This window comes from Callorhinus ursinus, unplaced genomic scaffold, assembly GCF_003265705.2.
Source record: "Callorhinus ursinus isolate GAN/ISIS: 27379988/994484 unplaced genomic scaffold, GSC_fseal_2.0 scaffold16, whole genome shotgun sequence".
Lineage (NCBI taxonomy): Eukaryota > Metazoa > Chordata > Mammalia > Carnivora > Otariidae > Callorhinus > Callorhinus ursinus.
In genome coordinates, this window is record NW_027397078.1 from 7,799,875 (window position 1) to 7,823,485 (window position 23,611).

Consider the following 23,611-nt stretch of genomic DNA (forward strand, 5'->3'; position numbering starts at 1 on the left):
AGAGCCGTGTGGTCCTTGCAATAGCTTCACAGACCTAATCTTTAGTGTTAACCCCTTAATATGTACTTCTGCCTAGCAAGAGTTAAGTGAGCTCTTAAGTGTCCCTTTCTGTTAAAGAATTGGATTTTTCTTTTAGGGAAAGGAATTGTCTATAGTTATAAACCTGCTTATTTTCTGTTAAATACATTTTTATCGCCCAGTTTTTTTGTTTTTCAGTACAATCTGTAAATGATATGGTTGAAATAGTCTCTGATTGCAGCATTTGCTTTTTAAACAAAAAAGAAATTTTCCACATTGTCTTGCGGATAGCCTGCAAGCTCTCGAATCAGTTGTTCACAATTTCACATTCCCTCTTCCCTTTCCTGCAGTCACACCTTCTTTTTCCAAAATTTCTGGATCTTAATGATCTCGTAAGCAGTCTATATCTTCATTTGACATGCACATGACTATCTCTATTTTTAAATAGCAGGATGCTATGAATAAAAGACAAAGGAATCATTATACAGTGTATGTGTCTGATCACCTCCCCTAAATGAAAAGGAAATTTTTTATGTATTCAGAAGTCAAAGACAAAGGAATATTTTGAAGAAAATTCTAATACTTTCATAACTTTCTCACAGCTATCAAGAATTATTCATATGTTCCTAAGATTAATTTTTAATACTAAGCCATTAAAGGGAGGCATTGTACTGTTTTATCAGCATCATTTATGAAATTGCTCTCTACCAGCAAACTTCCTTTTCTGCAACCAACAGTAATGGTTGTATGCTTGGTTGCAGAAAGCCTATTATATATTTTGTCTGGACTCACATAAGAGCTTTACACTTTCATAGAGTATTTTCACTTTTCATTTCATTTTTTTAATGTTTTCATTTTCAAGCCTAAATTCTTGTCAATGTAATCCTTAAATTCCTCATCATTTATTTTAAGTTCTGACATTAACCGTTCTGCTATCTTTCTGTTTAAATCTGCATGGGTTTGTTTTACAATACAAAACACAAAGCACCTTCCAGCATTACCTGAAAGTTCTAGCAAGTCCGTGGCAAAAAGAGAAAAATGATGAGCAAGCTTGGGTTTGTTGGGTGGGGGTGAGGGTGCAGGGAAGAGGAGGGGTTAGAGAGAAAACAGTGTAAGGTCACCAACTGCTGTCTGCTGTTTCTTAAGAGGGACAGTCTGTTTTTCATCTTTAGATAATGCCTGTTCTAGTCTTTCTATGAAATAATGATAAGTAGGTCTTTTCTTTAATGACTTTGCTTGACAAAATTAAAATCCTATTTTGGTCCCCCAAAACTCTATCTAAGATCACAATTTAAAAATGAATTTAAAATTAATACCTTTCCCGATCTGTCATCTAAAGAGTCTAACATATTTAGGTATGCTTTTTACATTGTAAAACAATTTTTATGTAAGAGATTATTTTTTCTATTTTATCAAAATTAGTCCATTACACATTCCCTAGAATTTGTTGAGTTTAATCTTATGATGAACAACAGTGTATCGTTCCTTTGTTACTTAACAGTCCAAAGTAGAAATATTCCTTTCTCATATTTCAAATCAAAGAAGTCAGAATCCCAACCCAGTGTTTTAATGACTGAAATCCTTAACAGTCCCAGGGAATATGCTCGTGGAACACAAGGATTCACTTTGGGCTCCGCTGGGGGACTGTGCTTCTTGTGGCTCATCTACTGGGCCCAACTGTAGTTTGATAACCTGCTTGCTCTAAAATCATACTGTTTGTTGTTTGTCCATATGCTGCCTTCCTCCTAGGACTTCTAGCAGCAGAAAGTAGGTATCCCTTATGTTTTCCTCTAAGCTTTATCTTTTATGCAAAAGTGTTTGGCTTTGCATGGTTCATAAGCAGCTTGACTTTCTCCTTGGCTGTTTGTGTTTAGATGTTTGATTATGAATTTTAACACTGCCTGACCATAAAATAAAAATGTGGCTGTATTGATTTCCTGAGGCCCTGTCATACAAATAATACTAACTTCTCACTTTCGTAAGAGGAAGATAGGCAGTGTTAAAATTTTAACTGCACTTAATATTATCTCACATCTGAATTTCAAGCACAAATACATTAATTTGGGAGAAAGGGTAACATTTTATTTTATAGTTCACTTTCGAGAAAACTTTCAGGGTAAGTGAATTTTCCTTTGATTACATAATCTATTAAGCGGTTTTTATTACTCTCTATAACTAAATTTTTAGTTAATATGGAGCTGTGGAATGAACTCCTGAATTCATGTGTCTCAGCAACTTTTACCATCAGAAAGATCATTTGTAAAGAATCATATAATGGCTAAATTTTAATTACAAAAGGATGTGATTTGATTATGTGACAAGATTAAAGTAAAAAGTATGTAAAAAAAAATTAGACACACAAATGAGTACAAGTAAAACTAAGGCAATCTGAATAAGATGGGTGGATTGTATCAATGTCATTATTCTGGGTATGATACTATACTATAGTTCTGTAAAATGTTACCAATGAAGAAACCGAGCAAAGCATACAAGGGATCTCTGTATTATTTCTTACAACTGCATATGAATCTACAATTATTTAAATAATTTCAATTAAGACAATAGAATAAATCTTTACCTCTACATTGTGCTTACTGGGGGGAAGTATATAAGAGACAATGATAAATTAGAAAATCTGGATTCTAATAATTGAATACATTGTCACATTCTCTTGCATTTGTTACTTGTAGCTCCAGTTGCAGCTGATTTAATATAAAAATCTCACAGTATGTTAATTGTCTATTGCTGTGTATCGAATCCCTTCAAAGCAGGATTTATCCTCTCACAGTTTCTGTGGGTCAGGAATCTGGGCATGGCTTAGCTGTGTGCCTCTGGCTTGAGATCTCCCATGAGACTACAGTCAAGCAGTCGTCCAGGGCTGCAGTCTCATCTGAAGGCCCAACTGTGGGCGGTTGGGGGGGGAGGAATCCTCTTCCAAACTCCCTGTCGTAGTTGTTGATAGGCTTCAGTTACTTACTAGCTATTGAGCCTCTCCATAGGGCTGCTCACAACACAGAAGTTTGTTTTCCCCAGCATGAATGATCAAAGACAAAGGGCACGGTCTTTATCACCTCATCTCGGAAGTGACATCCTCTCATTTCTGCCCTATTCTCTTCATTACAAGTGAGTTACTAAGTCCAGCCCACACTTCAGGGAAGGGATTTGATTATACAAGGGTGGGAATACCAGGAGGCAGGGACCTTGGGGGCCATCTTAGAGGCTGTCCACCACATACAAGTTAATGACAATTAGAGTGTGAGACACTTCTTTGTACCTGCTTTTGTTTCTCCAGATTGAGCATGCCTCTCTTTTTTTTTTTTTTTTTTTTAAGTAGACCTATCATGTCATTTGGAAATGAAAGCATCTTGGAGGTATCAAGTAGTGCTTTTCCTTAGTTGTAAAGTTTTATATGAATGGGCACTTAACCAGCAGAATGTTATTTAGAGTACTTTGACAAATTTGTGCCCAATGATGCTGCTGTTTGAAAACAGACCATTTTAACAAGCATAACGACATTAGAATTATAGCGTCTGTACTCTGATAGAATCCATTTGCAGAGTTCTTTTAACTAATACTAAATTTTGCAGTGTCTGCATGATACAAAAAGAATCTAAAGGATTTATCACCATGTATAAGTTTTCATAGCTTGAATTGGATACAGTGCAATGCTTAAGTCCAAGATACAATGTCCACTACAGGATTCACTATTGCTTATAAGTTGATTGTTAACCAGAATTTGCTTTGTACAGTGGGAATAAAAGCTGTTTTCCGGGGAGGGGGAAGGGAGGCATTTGATTGCAAAGGGACAAGAGGTAACCTTTTTGGAGAGATGAAAATGTACACTTAAATTGGTGAATTTTAACTTAATAAATTATACTTTAGTAAGCAGATTTTTTTAAAACACTGTTGTGCTTACAGGGTGGGGCTTTGACTGGGTGGGTGATAGGAATGTGTGTGTTGTGGATTCAAGGGTTGTATAAATGGGATTGCTAATACAACAGGAAAGAGGCTATTGGTTAACTCTTCAGAAAAAGCTAGACTAGATGCAGATGCTGAATTTGCTCAGTGATAAATTGGGTTTTATAGCTATACATATAATTTTTAAATATACACGTACAAATTTTTGTTACTGAAATAACTGCATATATGTGTATGCAGTTATCAGATGTATGTAGTATGTACATTTATCAAAATTCATTGAATGGTACACTTAAGAATTGTATATTTCACTCTGTGTATACTTTACCTGAGACAGAAAGAGAAGTATTAAAATCGATGCTGAAGTGTTTAGGGGTGCACTGTAGTAATGTTGAGCACTCTGCTGCTCATTTTGAAACGAATGAAAAATAACATGAATTGATGTTCACAGTTAAAGTATATGATTATCAACCTAATTTTTAGATAACAAACTTGCTTACCAAATGAATTGTGCAGAAATTAAAATAAAATACTATCCTGAAGGCAGGGCTTAGTTACTTTCTAATAAATTTATCATTGTGAAAGTTTGTAGGACCAAGGCCTACAAAAATAAACCTTATATGGGAAATAAAATTGAGATTAAAGAGAAGATAGAAATTGGATATCCTCTCATTACCCAATGCAAATTATTCAGATGTGTTGCTGAGGGTGAAACATGGTTTCCGGAGGAGTCCATCTGTAGTAGAAGGACTCAGTGTTACAGACTTGACTTTGGGGACTTGCTCTTCTGCTCACTGCTGCGGCCCCAAGGTCATTTGACCTTGTGGTTTTCCAAGTATAAAAACACTTGCCTACAGGATGGGATTATTGTGGAATCACATAAGGTAATGAATATAAAAGCATTTTGGAAGTTAAAAACTGTCATACAAATAAAAGTATCAAAATAATTTTATTATGACTTTAAGGAAATGGGGCTGTGCAATAAGCTGTTTTCTGTGGTTAACTGTTACATTATAATTCTTCAGAATTTATTCAGAAAAAAATCATTTTACTCAAACACATTTCATTGTGTCCTTTTGTACAAAGCCCCCTAACAAAGTGCAGCCTGGAATACAAAAGTGAATAAAATACCTACAGTCCTGCCCTTAAACAGATTGCCCTCTGAGGTGAACTCATGTGCTATTTATTGATTGATTTTTTTAAGGCAGTTACAACTTTATTCAAAGGCTTTATAGGGGGAAAAAAACACATCCTTTTCAGTTTTTGAGAAAAGTGAAGAGTTCTTTTGGCTATGACAGTATTAATCCACAAAATAAATGCTAATAGCAGTTAAGAGCCTCTATGTGTGCTGTGCTGTGTTAAGTCGTGTTGTCTTCATTATTACTACTACCTCAGTGTTTAAAACAAATAGCAATGGAAAAGAAGTGTCTTTATGTACATTTATATTTTATACTGAATGGAGAAATTATGGGACTTTTAGATCGGCTTGGTACTGAACTGCAGGTATCAATGATACGTATATATCAGACAAAGAATGTTTTTCTGTCGTTCTGGTCATACCCAAAAAAAGAAAGAACAGAACTAGAAGGGGGGGGTCAATGGAAGGTGTTAAATGATCAAGGGTAAAGAAAGATTTTGAGGTTAGACCAAAACTATGTGTTTTTTCAATGTAAAAGATAAAGGAGAAATGGAAGAAAGCTGTAATTTTCCTCCCTAATTTCAGAAACTTAAAATTTGGAGCACTTTTCGGAAACTGAAATAGGTGGCTCATGTACAGCTATGGAAATACTTCCTCTTATGATTGAAAACCCACAAAGTTAACCACATTTGGGTACAAGATAAGACTATAAATCAGTTCAGAAACCGTGACAAGCTCCAAGGAGGGTCAATAGACCCATTGAGCTGATGGGTCTTTCCTCCTGGAAACACCGGATAACAGATGCCTCTGTGCTTTCCAGCAAAGCATTCACTGCATCCTTCGGAGCAGATGAGACCACAGGTGGAGGTGTTGAATTCCTGCTCATCCACCTCCTCTCTAAGTTTGTCCCAGCTCCTCACTCAGCAGCCTATTTCTGCGACACTTTGTTTTTTCCTCTTGTATATCATTTACTTCAGGGTATAAGATGTCTGAGAGCCCCTTCCTCAAGGCCAGGGATCATACCTGTTTTCTCAGAAGCCCCTGCCTAGTACCTGGCAAAAAGCAGCAATGTTCAATAAAGATTTTGGTTGTTGTCTGACCCGACAGGAGTCAGGTTCTTTTCTAACATCCATATCCATGCATAAACCACATGTAGCTTCTTGTCACTCTTTCTCCCATGTTTCCTAGTACAGCCAATTCGCGTAGTAAGTGAGGCAGAGCATAGACTTCAGAGCCAGACACGCTGGGCCTGAGTCTTGGTTCTAGCATTTCTAGCTGTGACCTTCTTTGAACCTCAGTTCCCTATCTAGAAAGGTCAGGTAACATATCTACCTTACTGCATTGTCCTGAGGATGTTCCTCGCACATAATAAACACTCGAGAACTGGGAGCCCCTGTTGTTATTATTATGTTTCTTTAGAACTTCATTAATTCAGTGCATACTTTGTGGGTGTTCTGAAATAAAGCAAATATAGACATGCCATAAGGACCTCATAGCACAGAAGAGTGAACAAGTACACACATAGAGTCACCTGTGGAGTATGCATGCTGCTGGTGGGACAGGAATCGCGTGGAGCTCTGGGGATTCACAGATGAGCAAGTGGTACAGCCAGAATCGCTTCCCAGTGGTTAGACTTGCCATCTTGGTATTCACTAGGATACAAGGTTGTTTTATTTTCATCCTGTAGTATTAATAAACTGCCACCTAGATTATGTATTCACATAAGCAATGCTGGTAGAGACCATAAAAACTAGGTAAGATTCCATTAAGATAATGAAAATGATAATTATGTTTCTGTAGTATCTGTTGGATTTTTTTAATGTACAAATAAAACATTTCGTTGGTATTTCTGTTATTGCAGTTTTAAGTCCAGAAGTTTAGAACTAACTTTAGTGACTCTATAAACCTGGTATCATTTAACCCTGCTGTTGATGTGCTGGGGTCAGGGGTTCCATGGGACATTTGGAACTAATTTCTTCACATCATCTCTTGTTTTACAGGGCTTTCAGTAAGGGATGATGAGAGAGCTGGCTTTGAACTAATTTCCAGAGTTTTTTTTCCCTACTCAGAACAAAGTAAAAGTCACAAGAACAGGTAGAAGGAAGTGGACTTGGTTAATACCTTTTCAGGAACAGCAAGAGAAATGAGGACTGATTTGTGCCTTGTACCTTTTTTTGTCCTACTTAATACCCACTTAATGTTTTCAGTGAAAGAATACCAAGAGCCTGGCAGGCATAATTACTCAAAACTTGAAAGTATCCACAGTCCTTTCAATAGATAAATGGTCAAACTTTGGCACATCCATGCAATGGAATACTACCCAACAATAAGAAGGATTAAGCCATTGATATACACAACAACCTGGATGAATCTCCAGAGAGTTATGCTGGGTCAAAAAAGCCAATCACAAAAGATTACATACTGTATGGTTTCATTTATATAGCATCCTCGAAATGACAAAATTATAGAAATGGAGAACAGATTAGTAGTTGCCAAGGGTTAGGAGGGAAATAGGGTAGGAATAAATGAGGATGGTTATAGAAGGGCCAAATGAAGGATCCTTACGGTAATGGAAATATTCTGTAGCTTGCCTGTGCCAGTGTCAGTCTCCCAGTTGTGATTTTGCGTGAGTTTTGCAAGATGTTACCTTTGAGGGGAACTGGGTAAAGGGCACATGAGATCTCTCTGTATTATTTCTTACAACTTCGTGTGAATCTACAGTTATCTCAAAAAGTCAAATTTGTTAAAAAAAAAAAAAAAGCCACAGTAATTTCCACATGGACAACCACTTGATTTGTGGCTTACACCCTGAATTGTTAACATAATGAAATCATACTGCAAAAAGCAGTTGCTTATATAGCAATGTTTGTTCTATTGTGGAAAACTTGGAACATATGGACAAGAATAGAATGAAGTATAAATAGGAAAGTAAAGATCACTGCTGTTATGCTTTTGGTGTATTTCATTGTTTTTTTCCTGAGTTTGTATATGTATTTTTTTCAGTCATAATTGGGAATATACAGTTTATGTGGTTTTGCATTCCACTTTCTTGAATTTTATATCATGAGGATTTCTCTTTGTCTTTAAAAATTTTTCAAAAGTAATTTCCATTTGGCTATATATTCCATTATATAGATGTTCTATATTTAATCACTTTCTAAGTATTTGCTATTTTCCCCCATTTTATATGATAAATATCCTCGTACATAAGTCTTTTTTGCGTTTCCTAGTTTTTCCTAGTTTTTGTAAATGGAATTACTGAATCAAAGTACAGGAGCATTTTTAAGTCTCTTTGATACATGTTACCAGATTGCATTCTGGGAAACTGATACTAATTTACATTCTCACCAATAAGTGCATGTGATTGGATGAGGTCCGAGACCAAAAGTAATCAGAAACAGCATAGAGTTCCATAGAGAACAGAAAGATTCAAGATTTTTATCATTATCTAAAGCAGAATTTCTGAACCTCAGCACCATTGACAGTTCGGGCTGCATAATTCTTTCTTGTGAAAGGCTGTCGTGAGCATTGTAGGATGTTTAATAGCATCCCAGGCCTTACGCACTAGATGATAGTAGCACAAACTGTCCCCCCACCACCACCAGTTGGGACAACAGAAAGGTCTCCAGGCTGCCAGATGTCCCCCCCTGGGGGGCAAAATCGCCACTGGTTGGAAACTATTGATCCAAGACTTACACGTGTAATGAGGCACTTACTATTAGAATTTGTCAAACACTAATGTTCTGAAGCGTAGCCTTTTAGGGTTCTTTCTCTGGAGTATGTATGTGCACGTTGTCTGCAGAGTCAAATAGGCTTATCATTTCTTTAAGGCTGTGTAAGTGACTTTGTTGCTCCCCAGTATATATCTTTCTCTACTAATACCTCTCTGGATTCCTGGTTATAAGAAGAAATTTAAAGAAAGTGATCACACTACCATTTCCTTTGCCCTACAAAAATGAGTTGCCCTAATATTTAATGTGGTATTTGGAAGTGTCAGTCAATACACTCAGCCTTTGTCTTTGTCTTTTGAATAAAAAGGGCCCAATAGATTGAGAACAACTTGATTCCCTTGACTTTGTAAAGGAAGGAGAAAGAATGCATTGGGATCTTTGCTAACTTAAGTTTGAGCCTTAAAAATCCTAAGAAGCTGGGGCACCTGGGTGGTTCAGTCAGTTAAGCGTCCAACTTGATCACAGCTCAGGTCTTAAACTCAGGGTCTTGAGTTCAAGCCCCACATTGGGCTCCATGCTAGGCATGGAGCTTACTTTTAAGGAAAAAAAAAATCCTAAGAAGCTTATTTTACTCAGCAGGAGCACCCATCCTTCAAAGGTTTTTCCCTCAAAGCTACAGCTGGCTTTACCTTCAGTTCTTGATGGGATACACTTGTACGAAAGGCTCACCTGTGTTAGTTATGTAATATTTTAAAACATCATGGGGTCATGGAAATGACACACTCTTCCTGATGTATAACTTGCTGCACCCAGATCTTCCAGTAGCTCAGTTATAGTTGACAGATTTCCTTAATTCAGGTAAGACCAGCTGCAGTGTACTCTGAAAAATGAGAAGCACACAAATACATTGTGACAAACAGAAACTCACTGAAAATACTCTATCCTTGAGCGATATGAAGTTCATTTAAGTCTATCCAGTAAAGACATGAACATTTGAAGTTTTATGTTTGTTGGTTCATTGTTCTGAAATGCAAGATTGAGGCTACAAAGGTTAGTTTGACATTGACTTTCTGTACTGGCTGTTTGTTTTCTGTTTGTTCCCCTTAGGAGCAGTCTCACAGGTGCTGGACAGCCTGGAAGAAATTCACGCACTTACAGACTGCAGTGAAAAGGACTTAGATTTTCTACACAGTGTTTTCCAGGATCAGCATCTCCACACGCTACTAGATGTAAGTCTGGGGCTTTTTTATGACTTATTTATTTTTAGTGAATTGAATAGTTAGGGTACCTTTTTTACTTTACATGAATTTCCAGGTGTCCATCATAACAGTCCATTTCCAGTCTTAAGTCTGTGAGAAATGTGGGAAATCATCCATTATAGATTCATAATTGAAATAAAGTATATATAGTACAAAAACAATGTAGTCTAGCAAGTCACTGTAAAAAAAATTTGTGTGTGTGTGTTTCTGTTAAAAGAATCCCTCTTCTCTAGAGAAACCCTCCTCAATAGATACAAAGATGCAGGGACGTGAACATTAATCATAGAACGGGCGTAAGAGTGAACATAAGGCAACAGGGAAATAAACAATGGCATATGCACTCCTAATAAGGAATATTAGGCAGCAGGTGAAAAGAATGAAATTGGGGGGGCGCCTGGGTGGCTCAGATGGTTAAGTGTCTGACTTTGGCCCAGGTCGTGATCTCAAGGTCCTGGGATGGAGCCCGTGACTCCCTGCTCAGCGGAGAGCCTGCTTCTCCCTCTGCCCCGGCCCCTCCCCACACTCGTACTGTCTCTCTCTTTCTCTCTCTGTCAAATAAATAAGTAAAATCTTTTTCTTTTAAGATTTTATTTATTTGACAGAGAGAGACACAGGAAGAGAGGGAACACAAGCAGGGGGAGTGGGAGAGGGAGAAGCAGGCTTCCCGCCGAGCAGGGAGCCCGATGCGGGGCTCAATCCTGGGATAATGACCTGAGCCGAAGGCAGACACTTAAGGACTGAGCCACCCAGGTGCCCCTAAGTAAATAAAATCTTTAAAAAAAAAAAAAAAAAAAAAAAAAACACTGAACCTGAAGCATGAGTATAACAGAGAGAAAAGTAAATAAGATACTGTGCAGTGGACACACACATTTCGTAGTTAACAATGCTGGTTTTCATAGACTTTTGTCTTCTTAAAAATAAGAATATGTAATCACATTAAATATGACAGACTCTACTGACAGCAGATTGAGATACAAAGAAAAATCGGAAGCTGAGAGTTCGTATCTGCCTTTATTTCAGTCACATTTTAAGTAAGATACTTTTCTTAGGTAACTTGGTTGATTTCAGCAGTGAAAACTTTCTTAATAGATAGTAATCTGTCAGCACATGTTAGTCTTTTTACAAGAAAAACCTTCCCTTTATAAGAGAATGGTATTTGCTTTGGGGTGCCTAGAACTGTTTGGTTCTAACTCTGATTAATCCACCATAGGACACAGATTACACCAACGCAATGTTCCCCAGAATGTGTTCTGCAGAACATTGCTCTGGGAGATGGTGATGGGTGTTGCCATGAAGGAGGAAGGGAGTAGATCTTAAATATATTCACTAAATAAGTTAGGGAAATGCTACATTCTTTATCCTTTTATACAGATTCACAGTGGATATTAGCATATTAACAGCTCTGAGACATCCCATAGCAAAGAAACCAGATTGACTTTAATAGCATTTCTCAAACTAATTTGGGCACAGAACTTTTATTCACAATCCTGTCCTGTTGATGAGGACCAGTTTGGGAAACGCTAAGCTAAGAGCATTGCATTACGTTTCAACTTCCTACCTACGACTAAGTGCAGTCATAGGTAACCTACAGTTGCATCTTCCATAAATGCAGTCAAATCAAATTATCAGATTTTAAGAATTAGTTTGGCTTCTTTATGTAGTGTCTGTATTAATGAGGCCTGACCAACTGCTATAGCATGCAATCCTAAAATTTGAGGGGCTTAACAGAATAAAAGTTTATTTCTTGCTCACATCACAGTCCAGTGCAGGTAGATGATGTGGGGGTGGGGGGGGGGGGGGGTCTCTTCCACACAGTCCTTCAGGGGTCAGGCCTCTTCCACTGTATCGTTTGCTCCTAGCAGCAGATGAGAGAAAATGGAGAATTTTGCAGGCTCATAGTAGGAAAGAGGCTATATCACTTTGCCCACATTTCAGTGGCAAATACTAGTTACATGCCTACCTAGCTGCAAGAGAGCTGGGAAACATAGTTTAAAAAATGTGCTGAGTGAAATAAGCCAGACAGGGAAATATAAATACTGCATGGTATCAAAGTCAGACTCCTAGAAACAGTAGAATGGTTGCCCTAGGCCGGGGGTCTGGGAAATGAGGAGAGGTTGGTAGAAGGGTACAGGCTTTCACTTATATGATGAGTAAGGTCTGAGGGTCTAATATATAACATGGTGGCTGTAGTTGATAATTCTGTATTGTATAATGAAAGAGAGAGTAGGACTTAAGTGTTCTCACGGGGCGCCTAGGTGGCTCAGTTTGGTGGGCATCTGACTCTTGATTTCGGCTCAGGTCATTATCTCAGGGTCATGAGATCAAGCCCCATGTTGGGTTCTGCACTGGGAGTGGAGCCTCCTTAAGATTCTCTCTCCCTCCCTCTCTCTCTGCCCCTCCCCCACTACATATGCGCATGCACGCACACTCAAAAAAAAAAAAAAAGACGGGAACTTAAGTGTTCTTAGAAAAAAGAAGTTAAATATGTGAGGTGAAGAATGTGTTAATTAACTTGGTTGGGGAACCCTTTCACAGTGTACACATTTATCAAATCCTCACATTGTATACTTTACATATATTACGATTATGTTTATCGGTTGTCCTTCAATAAAGCTAACAAATGCACTCAGGAGGATAAGGAAATGGCTCTTCTCTTTAGTGTAATTTATCTTAAGTGATTTGAGGACATTTTCAGTTAAGTTTAATTTCAAGTAACTGTTACTTTCCTCAGGTACCAGAAAGCCTTTGAAATTCATTCTATTAACATTCCTTCCTCTTCTTTATTCATTGGCTTCTTTATCTATGTTGTCTATCATTGCTTCATAGGATGCGGAAGGTTTTCGCAAATGTGAATTTCCCACACAGGTCCTACCCTTTACTGGAACTAGCAAGTGGGATATTTGAAAGAAGCTGTAGCAGAGCATGGAGATTGGTTTATTTCAGTGTAGTCAGTGGTTAGGTCATTGCTAAGATCTACTGACCTTTTAGATGAAGGACTTTTTGTCATTTAAAGGCTCAGAGAAGCCCAAACTGGTTTTCAAGGTTACATTTTTCTGACAAGTGTAACAAGGTATCTGAGCCCACCCAGCTTGAGACTGCAGGGGAAATGGAAGAACATCGCTAGCTTCTCCAAGGAGGGGCAGGTACTCAGACACAGACTGGACGTTGGAACTGAGCCAGGCGGCAGCTTATTGCCCAATGCTAAGCCCTTCAGACCTCACTGAAAACGTGTGCTTTGAATAACTGCTGCGTTCTTGGGTCAACATTGTCACAACTTCAGAGGAGATTCCTAGGTGTTAGGAAAAACATGCTTAAAGTTCCTTTGGATTCTTACGAGTGATAAACTTAAGAACGTGTCTGCAGTGTCAGCATCTGCCCTATCAGTGCATCTCAATTGGCGTGGACTGAGAAGGCTCTGTGCCCAGGAAAAAGACGCCATGTCTGCAGAATTTTGCAGACAAGTGCTACACCTGAACCCCAGAACCTCCCACCCCCTGAAATGACTGGACCATAAGCTGTCCCCAGGCAGTGCTGGGTTCTGAAGATCCAAACTGACCCATCCTTCAATGAAAAGCTTAATCATCATGAATGACCTAAGCCGTCATTGGAATGTGCTCTTGTAATCTAGAGCCCATGAATATGGTTCATTAAGCTCTTGTCTCAGAACTAACAGACTACATTTCAATAATATAATCAATGAAGTATTCAAGTAGCTGCCATATAGAGAAATCTAATGATTAAAACAATTTTTTAATATTTTAAGTGCTTACGTAAAAAGGAACGTGGTATGACCAATTCTGGAGAAAAAGCTTTTAAACTTGGACCGTTCGTGTCTCGTCCTTCTAATGTTCCATAGCCCATGCTTGGCTTGGAATTGTTCTGTTTTACAGAATCAACACTGGTTCCTTTTTGAAGAATTCCAGGTAGTGACACCTAGTGGCATAGTTTTGTGGACCATGGAGATTGATTGTCACTTAATCCCACCCAGCCGTTTTGTGAACTATCTTTATTATATTTAAATAATTCCTGTTATTTCAACAACACTCTAAACAGCTAAGTTGGAGGTCATCATTTTTAAGCTGACAAAAAGAAACAGGATTAAGTTCCTACAGGAGACTAAAGATCATCTAGTACTTAATTTTTTCTAGTCATGCCTTCAAAATAATAAGCTGAAAAATGCAAAGAAATATTATTAGAATTTGAAGGAAACCAAACATCTGTTGTGTTGAGAGAATTTACATTAAAACAAAAGGAGAAATACTGTGGTTGCACTGAGAAGGGAAATGCTTTCTGATCTGAATTCTAGTAAAACATGTCTAGCTCAATCTGTAGTGAGAAATTAGAAAGAAAAAAAGGAAACAGATCCAGAAATTTCTTAAGTGTTTGCTCCCCAACCAGTTCTACCTGGCACACACATGTTACTCCTCATTTTGTGGGGAGAAATAAAGAGGCTTGATGAGGAACCATGTTTGGTCCAGCTTGGTCCATATGTCTGTTTTCACAAATAACAAGCACTGGTGCAGAGATGGTCTGTGCATAAAATACACAGATCAGTTTTACTAGTAAAATGCAGTTTGGCATGTGTATGAGTTTGCTGAGGCTGCCACAACAAAGGGTCACAAACTGGGTGGCTTAAAAAAACAGAATCTATTCTCTCTCAGTTTGGGAGGCCAGAAGTCCTAAATCAATCTGTCAGCAGGGCCATGCTCCCTCCAAAGGCCCCAGGGAAGACTCCTTCCGTGGTTCTTCCAGCTCCTCATAGTTGCCTGCAATCCCTGGGATTCCTTGGCTTATAGATGCATCCCTCCAGTCTCAGACCCGGACTTCACATGGCATTTTTCTCTGGATGGGTGTGACTCTGTGTCTTTACACAGCCTTCTTATAAAGACACACCAGTCATTGAATTTAGGGCCTGCCCTAATCCAATATGACACCATCTTAATTACATCTTCAAAGACCCTATTTCCAAATAAGGTCAGATTCTGAGGCTCCAGGCAGAAATGAATTCTGAGGGAAGAGTATTCAGCCCACTACCACGTGGAAAACTGGTTTTGCCCTGAATTGATTCTTCTAGTGTGAGTGTAAGTTACACAAATTTAATATAGAAATAATGAAACGTTACCCGTTCGCTCGTTAAGCGAGCTTTGTTGGGAATTAGTGTTAAGGTGTACTTACGTCTTTTAATGATATTTTGAGTTAGTTTTGGGTTGCAACTTGTATGTGATACATTGGATTGTCAGATGACAGATGCATTTTTAGAATGAAAAATCAAGAGGCTTTTTCAGTTAAAAAGCATTTTGCAAATGTTATTCGGTGGTGATTCTCGATCTTCTCAATATCTTGTGGAAATTTTCCTGTTGCAGAATAAATGTTTACTTTGTAAGTCAACAATGTTATAAAACATTGTTAAATGACACATTTCTCTCTCTCTCTCTCTGCCAAACTTTGACAACTAGTTTTAAACATTCACCCACCATCTGTCATACCTCTGAACAGATGTTAGCATTCATTGTAGACTGCTGTTTCCATGGTAAATGTGAATCCCCACCTAATTAAGATTATTTTTGAGGGAAGTCCTAAAATTATGTTTAATTTGTGATTAGATTAATAGAGCAGAAACTCACTGCAGTACAACTTAATACTTTTTATATTGATTTATATGTGGATTTTTATTATAGATTAACTGATATTTTAAAATACTGCATTAGAAATAAATCAGTGTCTGGAATCCTCCATATTTTGTATTACCGACATCTTTATTATAGTTTTTTACTGTTTAGGGAGAGTTAGAGAGTTGTTTTGTTTTTTTTTTTATCCAGCACTGGAAAACTACAACTCTTGATTTACTATTTTGCTTTTTTGAGATGATATTAAATTAGTAGTCCTATTTGGGAACACAGCATATTTTTAGAACTCAGAAGTTTCCTAAAGGGGGAAAAACTGGAACTTCTGCCATGATTTGATGTTTTCCAGCAGTTTGGGGTTTGAGAAGTAAGTTGATACACTGTTAAGTTTGGATGTTTAAATAGATTACCAGTCAGGAAATGCCGAAGCTAAGTTTCCCATGAATTTGCAGTCCAGTCTTTGTCTAGAATGTTAAGGCCTCAGGACCTTCAGAAGCTGAACTACTGGGACCTTCTCAGGGTCCCTTCTAGCCTTAAGCATGAGCTTCAGCAGATATGAAAAGCCAGCTGGGTAGTGGGCCAGTGGTGTAACCTTTGTGCTACTTCCCTCCTGGGCCTGGAGACTGAAGTGCACTGCTGCTCACTGTGGGTTAAGGGGTCTCTCATTTCACTGTTTCTAACTGGATGGGCAGAAACTCCCATATCTCTTTGTATAATCATACCCAAGTATTAGTGTCAGTAGAAAATTACCACAAGACACCAAATTCCTAGGGTAAAGAGAGCTAGAAATAGCATATATCCTGAATATTTTCGAAGTAGTTTTTCTTCATTCTTAATGAAGATATCACCAATCTGAGCAGGGGGGAAAAAAAGCTACTAAGTATATGGTCATTCATTAAGCAGCAATAGAAAACAAATACAACCAGAAACAAAGCAAGGACTGTCTACTCTTACCATTTCTATTCAGTATTGTACTGGAGGTTCTGGCCAGTGCAGTAAAGCAAGAAAAAGAAATTCAAGGTTACACAGATAACAAAGGAAGAAGTAAAACCATCTTCTCTCAGAGATATATTCTTGTATGTAGAAAATCCTAAGGAATCTACCAAAAAATCTATTAGAACTAAGAGGCAAGTTTAGCAAGACTACAGGATATAAGATCAATATACAAAAATTAACTGTATTTCTACATACAAAGCAGTAAATCATATGAACATAAAATTAAAGAAATACAATACCATTGAAAAGAATAAAATATTTAGTGAATTGAACAAAAGTATAGGACTCATCACTGAAAACTACAGATGTTGCTGAAAGAAAGTAAAGAAGGTCACAGTAAAAGGAGAAAGAGAGATTGTTGGATTGAAAGACTCAGTATTGTTATGGTGACAATTTTCCCCATATCGACCTATAGATTCAAGACGGTCTTTAGCAACATCTCAGAATTTTTTTTTTTTGTAGAAGTTGACAAGCTGATCCTAAAATTTATATGGAAATGCAAAAACAATTTTGAAAAAAGAAGATCAAAGTTGGGGGACTGATTTCAAAGCTTTCTACAAAGCTACCATAATGCAAATAGCACGGTATTGGTGTAAAGATAGACATATAGATCAGTGAAGCAGAATACAGTTCAGAAATAAACCTTCCCATTCATGACTCAGTTGATTTTCAGCAAAGGCGCCCAGGCAATTCAGTGGAAAAAGGATAGTGGTGGTGTTTTTTTTAAAACATGGTGCTAGAGCAATTGGATATCCATATGCAAAGAAATTAATTTAGACTCTTACCTCACACCCCACACAAAAAATTTCCACAAGATGGATCATAGATTCATTTTAAGCTTAAAATAATAAAAATTTGTAAAGAAAATATAGGAGTAAATCTTCTTTACCTTGGGTTAGGCAAAAAGTTCTTAGATTCAACACAAGGGAACTCTTGGGGATGAAGGAACTGTTCTAAAACTGGATTGAGATGATGGTTGTACAACTGTGTAAATTTACTCAGCATCTTCAAACTATACAGTTACAGTGGGCAAATTGTATAGTTTATACATGATGCCCCAATAAAGCTTTCAAAAGTGAAAAAATGAGAAGGAATTCCCTTTTACCTTAAAAAAAGTCTATTTTACCCTTTTTGTATTATCTTAAGGTCAAGCACTGTTGGAAGTTCCTTCTGTGTGCTATAGGTTATAGTGTACCCTGGATCCTATAATGTCCTTTGTAATCCATCACTCTGACTACAACAGCACTTTTCAGTCTCCTGGAGTTGTCCCTGTGTCCTGACACCAATCCAGCAAAGCCAAACTGCCTGCCCTCAGCAGTGCCCAAAGCCCACTGTGAAAGGGGTCATCCTAGCAGATTTCACAGGGTCATCACACTGACTTCCTCCTCTCAACGTTTCACATTATGGCTAAGAATTTACCACTTACTGACTTAAAAATGCTAAATGTGTTTTTCTGTCCCAGGAACTGTTTTTATTAACCAGTACATTGTTGTGCCTCATGAAAGAAGTCCAAATTAACTTTTTTTATTTAAAAACATTATGGGGGTGCCTGGGCGGCTCAGTTGTTAAGCGTCTGCCTTCGGCTTAGGTCATGATCCCAGGGTCCTGGGATCGAGCCCCACATCGGGCTCCCTGATCAGCAGGAAGCCTGCTTCTCCCTCTCCCACTCCCCCTGCTTGTGTTCCCTCTCTCGCTGTCTCTCTCTCTCTGTCAAATAAATAAAAATTAAAAAAAATAAAAAAATAAAACATGAATTACATAATTTTATATATTTTTCAATAAGGGGTTGTACCTTCTCAGAGCAACATGTTTTTTGGGGTTTTTTTTTTTAAGATTTTATGTATCCATTTGACAGAGACACAGCAAGAGGGGGAACACAAGCAGGGGGAGTGGGAGAGGGAGAAGCAGGCTTCCTGCTGAGCAGGAAGCCCAATGCGGGGCTCGATCCCAGGATCCTGGGATCATGACCTGAGCCGAAGGCCGATGCCTGACGACTGAGCCACCCAGGTGCCCCTCAGAGCAACATGTTTTAACTGTTCATTTCTTTTACATGCAAATCCATATTCGTCATTTCCCAAAGTTCACAGCTTTTTGACAGCCGTGACCTAATATCAATTTGTCTTTTTCTGTGGTAAAATATACCTAATATAAACATACCATTGTAACCATTTTTAGCATACAATTCAGTGACGTTAAGTACATTCACTGTTGTGCAACCATCACCACCATTCATCTCCAGAACTACTTCCAGCTTCCACCACTGAAACCCCCATACCTGTGAAACAGCAACCCACCAGTTCCTTCTCTCCCCAGCCCCTGGTGGCCACCAATTCTACTTTCGGTCTCCATGAATATGACTAGCGTAGATACCTCATGTAAGTGGAATCCTACCATATTTGTTTTTCCGGGACTGACTGGCTTATTTCATCTAATGTAGTATCCTCCATGTTCATGCTGTAGCACGTATCACAATCTTCTTTTAAAGGCTTCCTTTTAAAGGCTGGAAACTGTTCCATTGTGGGTATACACCACATTTTGTTTATTCAGTCATCCACTATCAGTGCTTTATGATAGACAATTCTATAACAGGAAAAACCAAATTCTCAAAACTAAAGCTGTCCGGTAGTAGGGAATCCAGCCTTCATTCCATCCCCCAGGCAGTTGCTCTACGTGGGCTCCATGTTAGCTCCTGGGTTCTACATCTTTGTGAAAGGAATGTGTGATTTTCACTGAAAGTATGATTAACTACAGGAGTCTCTCTGGTTCCCTTATTTGTTCAGACGAATTACTTCTTAAAAGAGGGACTGGAATTTACTCTGAAATACCGAGAGTAATGAATCAGCTTGTCCCTGGTCCCTTTGTTGGCCACTGAGTACCCCTCTCCTATTATGGCACCACAGTCAACTTTACCAGAAGGCAGAGGAATGTTCAAAAAGCCATCAGAGTGCAACAAGCACTGATTCTTCTTCATGCCCGTTCTCAAGGAAGGGAGGAGTTTTCCCCCAGAAAGGAATGTGATATGCTCACTTGAAGAATATTTGATGGGGTTGGCTTGCAGCATTCATAATCCAAGAACATAGCTGCTTTCTTCTCTTTGTGGCCTAACATTGTCTCGTTAAAACCTCTTCTGCCAAACTGTTTTGTTCTCTTTTAACTTGCCACAATAGAAATTCATTTTTGCTACAGCTACTGGTATAAATGCTTGGTGTTTACCCGTGCAAAGTGAAAGTCCTATCATAAGTTAAACATTATGGTATTACCTCAGGGATTTCATAGTATATGAAATATACTATGAAATATATAGTAGCATTTACACCTGATGTAAATGTTTTCTTTTAACACAGCAAATTAATAATAAGATATTCACTTAGTTAAATATCATTTAACTATTGTAGATGCTTCAGAACAGCACATTAAGAAATGAGGCTTCTGGGGCACCTGGGTGGCTCAGTCGGTTAAGTGTCTGCCTTCGGCTCAGGTCATGATCCCAGGGTCCTGGGATCGAGCCCCACATCGGGCTCCCTGCTCAGCAGGGAGTCTGCTTCTCCCTCTGCCCTCCCCCCTGTTCATACTCTGGCTCTCTTACTCTCTCTCAGATAAATAAATTAAAATCTTTTAAAAGTAAAAAAAAAAGGCTTCAACACTTTAATGTTAGTGTTTTAATGGAAGAGAAGAAATTCATATCCTAGTGAAATTTCTCAGGTGGGCAGATGCTTGTATCTGGTATTAGAAAGTTCCTATTTCAGAAGGCTTGAGTAAAAGCAAAACAAAGCCACTTAGATCATCTAACTAGTGGTTTTTCCTTATCGTTTCTTTTGCTTGCTTGAGAATAGGCATTATGATTTGTTTCTTACCGGGCTTAATTTTAGAGTTAATTGCCAACTGAAAAAGGCCAACAGAACAGTCATGTTAGGTCATCTAAGGCCACTGCTTGAGTTTTGCAGGAAGAGCTGCCTACTGCCCAGAATCTGCCACAGTGGCGTATATTGTTAGGCCACCAAAGGGATGTCCTTTTTAATTTTTAGACTGAACTAGGAGGTCAAGCAAGTCTTCATTTCTTGGTTTCAAAAATAAATCCCCATAAGTGCGATGTTCTAATGGTCTTGAAACAAAAGCAGCTCTGTACACAGACAACTAAAACCTAAACCAAACGAGGGCCTCCTTTGAGGTACTTTAACTGTCAAAATCCACAGGATTTTGCGTCCCTCTCAGGAACTCTTGAACTGGCCCAGATGAACTGATTGTTCAGTTTCCTTTTTGCTGTCAGATAAAACTTCCGTGATTGATTTAGTTACAGTAGCATATTACTAAGCCAGCCCCTTCTTAAGACTTCAGGTAAGGATATATATCCCATCATGATTTTTCTAAAGCTTAATTTAAGCTAGCATTTCACTACTATACCATTAGGCTAACGTTTTCCTGGGACATCTAACTCAAGGGCTCCCAGGACCATTCTTATTGGGCATGAAATCAGATACCCATTTCTAACTTTACCCAAAATAACCTGGGCCATAGTAGTGGTAGGCAGGCCTGAACCTTTCTCCAGGGCAAATCTAAATTCCAGGGAGGGACTCTTGCTACTCTATTACAGTCACTAGATTTGTGGATCTGACTTTTTTTTTTTAAGACGAGAAGTTTACTTTAAAATTTAGCTATTTATACGTCTTCTGACTTTTCAGAGGGAAAGTTAGCACAAAGTACAAATTGTGAAGGATAGTGTGCAAATGAAATGAAAGTGTATTCTTCAAACGAATGGAGTGTATTATCTCCACGCAGATGGAGACTCATCTGTGTGACTAATCTTTGAGTGCTTCCTTCAACTATTTTTTAAAAATTAAGTTGATTTTTAGAAGTTTTACAGAATATTAATTTTTAGGAAAAACCATTTTTAGTGCAGAGAGGAAAGGTATTTTTTTTTTAATCCCATAAAAGAAAAATGCCCTGGGTGACTTTAATCTCTTTTTGTAAATCATAATATCTTGATGCATCATCATTCTTAGATTTGTGAGCAGGACAGGTTACAGAAGTTCTTTGCGGAGTTTCATTGTAGCTTCTTAAATTTTTGAAAATCCCATTTTAAATTTTGTAGTGTGTTTCTTTCACACTTATATTTCCCATCACCCAGTCTCTAGACCACTGTTAAATATACTGCTCTCCTCCTAGTTTGGAGTGTCATGTTAATGATGCCAAAGATCTTTGAAAGGGCATTTTCCTATTTCTAACCTAAAGAGAGCAAGTTAATGTATAAATGTGAGCAGGAAAAGTAGATTTTTAGATCTCGGAAGATTTTCTTCAATCTCTGACTTCATAAAATCAGCTCCAGTGCAGTAGTTGAATATCAGTTCCTTACATTTTTGTAGTAAATCACCTTTCCCTCACAATTTGCCAGATTTCAAATGTATTTTTAAAAAATACTGTTGGATATCAATGGCTGACCCCAGGTTCACTGAAAAGAGGTGACATTGAAACTTGTTTCTAATCACTGAGCTTCTTCAAACAACTCAGAAACTGTAAAGAAAGTTCTAAATAAGATACCCTGTTTCCAGAGCAAGTCATTTCAATTCCCATTATTGTTACACAGTGTAAACTCGTGAACACTGTTATTATCTGTTGTACTAGGATCGCAGATACATTTCATTACATATTTTGCAGCCAAATATTTGACTCTTGAAAACTTGAATTCCTCTCCAGAAGGGAGCTTCTTCAGTCTCTCTGAAGTAAGTGGTAAGAGGGTGGTTGCTAATGAACTTCAACAGAGTTCCCTGCTGAACTTAACGGAGTTCCCTGCAACTCTACAAACCCATTCATTATTTGGCCGATGTCTGCAGTCTAATTGCAAAAGTTACCATCTTATCTCAACCAATATACATTCTGGTCCTGAGATTTGGTTTTCTCTGTGCTAAAGTTAATGGGACATATAACCCAGTGGTAGTAACTTTATGGTTCTCTGCCAACCATTCCATTTTAAATGTCGATCTTGCTAAATGCTGCGTATAAACTGGGAGCAAAACAAAGCCTTCTATTTGAGGACTAGAAACCAGAAGAGCGTGAGATATGATGGAGGATGGTTTAAAAAAAAGGGGGGGGGACTTGATTTAGTGTGTTGAATGTGAATAAAAAGTGACATCTTAACTGATTTCATCTTTATGTTTGGAAGTACAATCTCAGGAGAGTTGAATTTAATATTACCACCAACTTTAGTCTGCTCTGTTTAAAATAGCCTATCTCAGATACAGAATTGTGGCCTCCTAACAGAACTGTGCTTCTCTTTCTTAAGACAGAAAGATTAAGCTTGTCCATATAGCTGTGTGTGGTCATATCTGACCCAGTGCCGGAGACTAGCAGAGAGTGGCCTGAGACAGTATCAGACAGTCTTCCCTTTGCAGCTGCTCACGTTTCCTCATTTTGCCGTGTGTGTGTGTGTGTGTGTGTGTGTGTGTGTGTGTGTGTGTTTTAATAAAAAGTGCTGAAGTTGGGGAACTTGATGAACCTTAACTTCATCAGAGAGAGAGAACAGATTCGTTCTTGTTTTCTCTCTAGGGATAATTTTTTTTTTCTTAAGATTTTATTTGCTTGAGAGAGCGCGGGAGTGAGCACGGGGAGGGGCAGAGGGAGAGGGAGAAGCAGACTCCCCGCTGAGCAGCGATTCCCCAGGCCCCTCTCTAGGGATAATTTATTAACACTCTTCCCTCCCTCTGCCTCATCTTCTACACCTCAGCTTTACAAATACACTCGATATCTTCAAACTGAGGGTTACCAGAGGGGAGGTGGGCAGGGGAATGGGTTAAATGTGTGATGGGATTGAGGCGGCCACTCGTGCTGAGCTCTGGGTGATGTATGGAAGTGTTGGATGACTATATGGTACATCTGCAGCCAATATAACACTGTATGTTAACTGGAAGTAAAAACTTAAGAGGCACCTTGGTGGCTCAGTTGGTTAAGCATCGGAGTCCTGATTTCAGCTCAGGTCATGATCTCAGGGTCATG

At 38.4% G+C, this 23,611-nt stretch overlaps 1 protein-coding gene across 12 annotated transcripts in view; it reads left to right on the plus strand.

Annotated features, from left to right (window-relative positions):
- The window catches only part of CASK (calcium/calmodulin dependent serine protein kinase), a 359,502-nt gene that overhangs the window by 260,451 nt on the left and 75,440 nt on the right, over positions 1-23,611 (plus strand). For 9 of the 12 annotated variants that reach the window (XM_073901909.1, XM_073901907.1, XM_073901913.1 and 6 more), the window contains exons 11-12: positions 1,768-1,785; positions 9,853-9,974. In XM_073901909.1, the coding sequence (XP_073758010.1) occupies positions 1,768-1,785; positions 9,853-9,974 (140 nt within the window). The remainder of the gene's footprint in view (positions 1-1,767; positions 1,786-9,852; positions 9,975-23,611) is intronic. The other 3 variants (XM_073901911.1, XM_025857635.2, XM_025857636.2) reach the window with 1 other exon arrangement.